At 35.2% G+C, this 7,249-nt stretch overlaps 1 protein-coding gene across 1 annotated transcript; it reads left to right on the top strand.

Annotated features, from left to right (window-relative positions):
- Positions 1–3,828: 3,828 nt before the first annotated feature.
- Positions 3,829–4,875, top strand: LOC127117986 (uncharacterized). Its single transcript, XM_051048114.1, has 4 exons — positions 3,829–4,019; positions 4,101–4,202; positions 4,293–4,459; positions 4,599–4,875. Exons 1-4 carry the CDS (start codon positions 3,908–3,910, stop codon positions 4,704–4,706), a joined length of 489 nt encoding a protein of 162 aa, XP_050904071.1. The 5' UTR covers positions 3,829–3,907; the 3' UTR covers positions 4,707–4,875.
- Positions 4,876–7,249: the final 2,374 nt, after the last annotated feature.

The raw sequence follows: 7,249 nt of genomic DNA, 5'->3' as shown, positions 1-7,249 counted from the left end.
CTACTTCAAAGCTAAACATCATTTTATGCTTATCATCAACATATTCACATCACCATGTTCTACATAATTATCTTCATCATTACATTAGGGATAGAGCAAACACCAAAAGAAACTTGTTTCTTTCTCCTAGATGCCTGATAACACATACACTTTTACTGTAAACTCTTATTACAGGTTGGCTATAAAAAAATATTTATGAGGACGCTTTGGAAGAGGATTTGAGGATGCCTTTGAAAGGAGTGTGGAAAGAAAAGGCCCCTCTTAAAATTCAGACTTTTGGATGAAGAGTCTTTCTAGACAAACTACCAACGAAGGATCAACTCACAAAAAGAGGAATACTTCAAGGAGTTCAAGATAAAGTTTGTGTCTTTTGTTGTGAAGAAAATGAAGATATTCATTATCTTCTACTGCATTGCACTATTACTAGAAAAGTTTGGGAAATAGTGGATTCTTGGTTGGGCATATGCTCTATGGTGGGCTCCAATAGTAGGGCCAACTCCAACAGGTACATAAGTCCACCAAGTAAAAATTTAAGAAATAATAAGGAGGGTTTGGTTTGGTTCTCAACTTGTTGGAGAATTTAGATAATTAAAAATAGCATTTTGTTTCAAGGGAGGGTCTTTAACTTATACGATCTTTTATTTTCAATTAAATTTATCTTATAGAAATGACATGTAATTGGAAACAATAACAACATATGGTGCAACTTTTATGATTGGTATACATCCATTTTGAATTGTCCGTAGGAGGAAATATGTTGTGTTTTTTTCTTGGGCAAGAGTACCCCTTTTACTCTCTTAAATGAATTTCTTGCTTATAAAAAAACCATCTTCATCATTACCTTGTCATACATAAACATATTCTCATTACATTGTCTTACATTAATATCTTTATCCTTACCCCTTCTACTTCAAATCCTCATCCAAAAACATTTTGCATCAACTTTTTTTTCCGTCCTTGTCACATTATTGTCAGGTTATAAATGAGAATGTCAAAGAAATTTCAAAATATATTTAGTCTAGAGACCAAAAAATTAATTTAATATTATGGAGACTAATAAGAATTTTTTACCCAAATAACCCACATTTTCAATTTTATTCCCAAAATATTCCAGGTTTCAAAAAATTCCATATCTACCTACTTTCAAACAAAAAATAAAATTGGAACATAGTGGTGGTGCCTAGTGAATTGGCGACTTCACCTACTTTTCCAATGGTGGCCCAATTGGATTGACACCTGCATATGGTGTTGCCATCCAAATTGGAACAAGTGTATACCTTTTCAATGGTGGCGCCAATTCATCTGGCACTAGTGTGTATTGTGTTTTTTAGTATAAATATAAGTGTCTTCTACCATTTACTTCACACCTCATTTTATATTCTTCTTTTATTTTCATCACCAACTCTATCATGATTGACAATAGATATGGGCATGTGTGTTATTCGACAATGAAACCTCCGATGAAAATGTTTTTATGGAACATCCAAAATTTCAAGCATCTTGAAAGGAGTTTGAAAATTTGGTTAGACAGAGAGATTAATGATGGGGAAAAATTAGAATTATCGAGATACTTATTTCGTACATTTCAATTGCAGATGATAATAATGCTATGCAGCGTATGTGGGTGTGAGTTAAGGATGAACATGATGTTAGTGATATGATGTCTACAAGAGATGACATTGTTTTGATTGTTGTAATCTCTTAGACATGTTATGGTGTTAAGTATTTTTTATTTATTGTTTATGTTGTTGTTTTATGCGTATATATGTTGGTATGCTATGTCGTGTGTTGTTCGTGTGCGGAAACTGTTTGTTTTAGGGTTTTTTGTGTTATTTTTGTTGTAACCAAAAATTGTTATATATATATATATATATATATATATATATATATATATATATATATATATATATATATATATACACACACACACACACACACACACACACACACACACACCAAGGTGACAAAAAATTTAAAGAAAAAAAATAAATGATCACGTAGAACTTGCTCCAATATTGAGACAATTTGTCCAATTATACACACACACACACACACACAAAGGTTACAAAAATTCAAAGAAAACAAATAAATGATCACGTAGAACTTGCTCAAATATTGGGACAATTTGTCCGATTGTATCCGGGTTGACGACATATATCATATAACTTTACCATTTTATCATTCATATCCATTTCTGTTATAATATGCGTGCTGTTGGAGCAACTTTTTTTTCTTATGTCACATATTTTTGTTGTGCCAAATTATGTCCCCTTATATGTAGGCCAATAATCTTCCATTGCTACCAACGGTAAGCTACTATTATACACATTGAATACATTTATGACTTAATTGTAAACATCAGATAGATGCTTGGAAGCGTCCTGGAGAGCATATGAACATGTTGCAATGATATGAGAGTAATGCATGCAGAAGACTTGAAACTTGCCACAATCACACCAACCTTTATTTAGCTGGATCAGATAGTCTCCATTTGTCCTCCATTCATTGTGGTCCATTGTTTCCTTTACATTGAAAGTGTGTCGCTGACTAAAAAAAGATTGTAACCGCGTGTGTGCTAGCTTTGATAGTTTCCTCCTTCATCACTTTCATGCAACTTTCACTGAATAATTATCCTAACTGTAACACCGAACTCCATTTTTCGCCTCTGATTGCAAAAAGTGATCCCAACCTAAAATAAGTTACTCTCGCCAACACAATTATTGGTAGGTTTCTTATGATTTTGAAGATGTTGTTTATGGATTCAACAAGGTTTGTTGTCACGTGCCCTTATTAGTGTCCTTCGTCAAATGCCCTTGTCCACTTCTCCAATGGAGTGTTATCCACCCACCTTAATGCATCCACATTTGACAATCTAATTTCCTCGCGGTAGTGTCAGAATGATGGTTGAGTTAAAGCATACCCTGCATTCACAACTTTTTCCTAAAGATTCTTATCTTTGATTTTTCACATGAAATTTTGTGCAATATGTCTAATACAATGGACATGGCTAGAAGGAGGATTTTACCATCCATTCTCAGGATTACTGTATGCACTCTCAATAGTTGCATGTCTGTCTGAAATCAAATAAATGTTGAGTTGTAGAGCAACATGTGTTCTGAGATTCCTGAGAAAAAAACGTCACACTTTAGCAATGCACACATAGGTCAATTCAACTAGCGCCACCACTTAAAGCTTAACACACTAGCACCAATTGGATTGACTATACTAGATGGAGTCGTCAGTTCAATTGGCGCCACCCTTTAATTTTACAATGGAGACGCCAATTCATTCGGCGTTGACTCTGTGTTCTAAATATTTTTGGTTGAAAGTGGGGTTGATTGAGAATTTTTTTGAAATCTGAATTATTTTGAGAATAAAATTAAAAATGTGGGTTATTTTGGTAAAACAATTAGACTAATAATTCATTTTAATTAAAATATATAGACCATAAATGCATCTAAACAATTAAAAATATAAATAATAAATTTCTTTAAATTTAATTAAAAAAATCCCTACTATATACGTTTATAAACACTAATAAGATTTAATATAGATCATATTATTAACAAAAAAAAAATAGAGAAAATTTTCGATAGAAGTTATGATATATTAAAAAAAATACTAGAATTTAACAAAGAAAATAAGTGTAGATTTGAATATAAAAAAATTTAAATAAAAATATCTAATTTTTTCCGATATGTTGTAGAGAAAAACATATATTTTAATATAAAAAGTGAGAGTAATGTTGTCCACAAACTACCGAGTCGGTGCCTTTTGAGAAAAAAATATATAATAATATCCATGCGGTGCATGCGTAACTATCATACTTGTATATTGTAATGTATTTAAGTATGTAATGCTAATGTTGCCACTTTAGAAACGTTTTGTAGCAGAGTAAGATATAGCCATGGCAGTTCACTCTACTTCAAAGCTCAACCTCATTTTATGCTTATCATCAACACTTTTGCTACTTTCTTCTTCTCATGCTCAAGCTGAATCTCAGAATCTTGAATACTGTCGTAATTATAGTACCTTTACTCTTCTTTTTCAGTATGTTTGTTAAACTATTTGTCTATTGATTTGAGTATTATGCTATGCAGAAAAAGATGTTGGCTATGCAGTGAAGATCAGCAGTGTAGAAATATTACCTGACCCTGTGGTGAGAGGACAGCCCTTCACCTTCAAAATTGAAGCTTATACTGGTCATACTTCTTTCTCTCCTACTATACTAAGATCATTTACTAGCATATTGGAAATTAATTGAAATGGTATGGTATCTATCTTTGGTGCAGATGCACCAATTCATAGTGGTGATTTAATATATGAAATTTCATATGCTGGGATTGAAGGAAAACCTGCAATATTTCACCATGCTCTCAGCGAGGAAACACTGCTTCCCGTCCGCCCAGGCAGCTTTTTGCTCACTCATACTGAATTATTGCCTCCAGTCACCCCGCCGGTAAGTATTACCTTATCACGTAACATATATATGTGTGCGCGTGTGCGTGAGTGCGCCCTGTTTGCGGGGACAATATATAGATTCATTTTCTCTATATAACTTGTTGAGTTCATTGCTTAGATTTGTGCTACTTTTGCAGGGCACCTATAATGTGAAGCTGACCTTCGATGATAATGATGGTGATCAGTTAACATGTATCATCTTTCCTTTCACCATCGGTGCTAAATCTTCAGTATCTGCTATTTAAGTGTCAAGGACTGGTCTGAAACTTAAGCATTGTTTATGGTTTAGTTTTGAGCTCATATGTTAACTAGTGAAGTCCATGTTGGGGCTATGTGATAGATTATGCTAGGCTACTCTAGATCTAAAATTGCATAAGAGGATAAAATAATAAAACTATTTTTTTTCTGCCTTCATCTCCAAACAGCAATTACAATATATAGTTAGGGTTTAATCAACTCAAATGGGCCATGAGCCACTTAGAAATAAAATGTACAATCAACCACACTAACATAATTCTAAATGCACATCTACTTCATAATAAAATCTTTTAATAGTATTCATTTCTTCCTCTCTTTAATGGATCTTGCAAGCTTCTTAACAATACTCTTAGGCCCATAAAGAACCCTGTCCTCAAGGTTGATAGGTGAATTGGCATGTGGTATGAAAGAAGGAATTGGGTCGGACTGAAATAAATGAGGGGTGACATTGGGCTTAAGGGTGGATGGGGTACACGTGTCGGAAGGGGAATGGGCCTCTTGAGGAGTTGGGGATAGCTTGAGGATTCGATCCAAGGGGGATAGAGGATAAGGGGAGATCTGAGTGTGTGGTGGAGATTGGGGATAAGGGAGAAAAGATGAGGGGGAATCTTGACAACATGTTTGTTGGGCAGTGGGACAAGTGGGGGTAGGTGAAGGTGTACAGTCTTGGGCGGTGGGAGCAGCTTCGGGAACAAGTGTGCAAGTTGTCTGCGCGGGGCTTTGTAAAAGGGAATTTTTAATGAATGGTGGGGATGTCATTAAATTGGAGTCGTTGGGACACATGTAAGTGGAAGGGAGGTGATAGCTTTCTGTGGGGTCCCTAGAATCGCGTGAGCAAACTTGAGAAATGAGCTGAATAACTTTTACTTTATTACTTAAGAGACTTGTAACATGTGTACTTCAATTAGCGTCATTTGGACCCTCAAACTTTATTTTCACGGATGGAAGTTGAACATCACAACTCAGACTTTTTGCATGTGTTTTCTTTGTTGGATCTTGAAACTTAACTTCAAAAAAAATTCTTTTCGTTTTGGTTTCGTGTTTGATACACAACATCCCTACTTATTTCTTTCTCTTGCTGCTCCATGTTGTCTGTTTGTATATTTTCACTCACACAAAAATGAATGTTGCCATGCAAAGGGAAGGGCAAAAATCCTGGCTAGGGTTGTCTCCATGATTAGGTTTGAGTAGGGAAACATGGACAACCTGGTGCATATGCGAAGATAAGGGAGATCCAACATGTAAGCTACTTCTCCAACGCGTTTGATGATCTTGAAAGGTCCAAAGAAAAGCTTGGACATCTTCTGTGAGACTCTCTTATTTATTTGGTTTGACGGTGTTGTCATACCCCAAAATTTGTCCCCCCCTCCATTTTCATCTTTCTACTTAACCTTTGACTTGAGATTCATCTGTACACACTCATATTTCACACATGTGCATCATGCATTCATATTAACACTTGCAAACATATATCATGGATTCAAAGTTTGTGGCTATTTATACCTAACAAAATCTAGGGTTTGGCTTGGGAATCAAACCCTATAGGTTATTGTATTGAATCTAATGTGGACCAACGTTTGAAACCCTAAACTCTTATTGCTTGAGACCTTAGGATTGCATCATGGCATGCCATTCATGCCTAAACCCTGGTTCACTTGGCTTTTGTCTTTGATGGACTATTTGGTCCTTGAAACCCTAATTGTATGGGCTATCTTGGGGTGAGCTAGTTTGTAGTGCCTTATTGCCTGCTTTGGCTGATACGGAAATCCTAGTTTCTGGGTGCATATCATTTATGAAGCATTGTTGCTTGTTGCATCATTCTTGTTCATATGGGTCGCCTAGTGGTATTGGTTTGTATACGAAACCCTAATTTATTGGGGAAAAGGCTCTTGGCTTACATGACCACTTGCTTGGGATTTCATCTGGTTCAAGGTTGGTCCAGACAACCATCCATTGGGTGATTTCAAGATTCATAGATCTTGGATTCATGTTCGCATTAGTGCATTGCCCTTTTGGATCCTCGATTTGTCATTTGGTTCAGGGTTTGATCTTGGCCCATTTGTATGGTGCCTTTAAAATCATTAGTCATTGGTCTTTGATTTGGGTCTTTAGTGCATTTGTTACAAGCCCATTTTACACAAGAAATCCATAATTTCTAGCCTATAGTAGATTTTGGTCAACTGATGACATTTTGGTGGACTAGTTGACCAAAGTCAACCATCCATTCCTAAGTCCACATTGTCTTGACTTTGGTAACATTGATCTTTCTCTACGCCATTTTTTATTTTTAAGAACTAATCCATCCAAGTTCCAATCTTAACATTTCCTTTTTACACATTTGATAGTTCTCTTCCACAAACCATTTAGTTTCATTCAAATTAACTTTCCATTCATATTTTTTCCCTCCGACTTAATGAACACGTGCTCCATTTAATCCTTTCTATTCGAGGTGTATTCAAATCCATAAATTAACCCTCCATAACATTCAAACATTCATTATTTTCAAACCATTCAATATTATATTCAATAC

Source organism: Lathyrus oleraceus, chromosome 2 (assembly GCF_024323335.1).
Source record: "Lathyrus oleraceus cultivar Zhongwan6 chromosome 2, CAAS_Psat_ZW6_1.0, whole genome shotgun sequence".
NCBI lineage: Eukaryota > Viridiplantae > Streptophyta > Magnoliopsida > Fabales > Fabaceae > Lathyrus > Lathyrus oleraceus.
Note: the sequence above shows the minus strand (reverse complement) of the source record. Positions and strands in the feature narration are given on the sequence as shown.

Coding starts and splice junctions, on each gene's coding strand:
- LOC127117986 (XM_051048114.1), top strand. CDS start 3,908: ATGGCAGTTCACTCTACTTCAAAGCTCAACCTCATTTTATGCTTATCA. Junction 4,203..4,292: donor CAAAATTGAAGCTTATACTG/GTCATACTTCTT, acceptor TCTTTGGTGCAG/ATGCACCAATTCATAGTGGT. Junction 4,460..4,598: donor TGCCTCCAGTCACCCCGCCG/GTAAGTATTACC, acceptor CTACTTTTGCAG/GGCACCTATAATGTGAAGCT.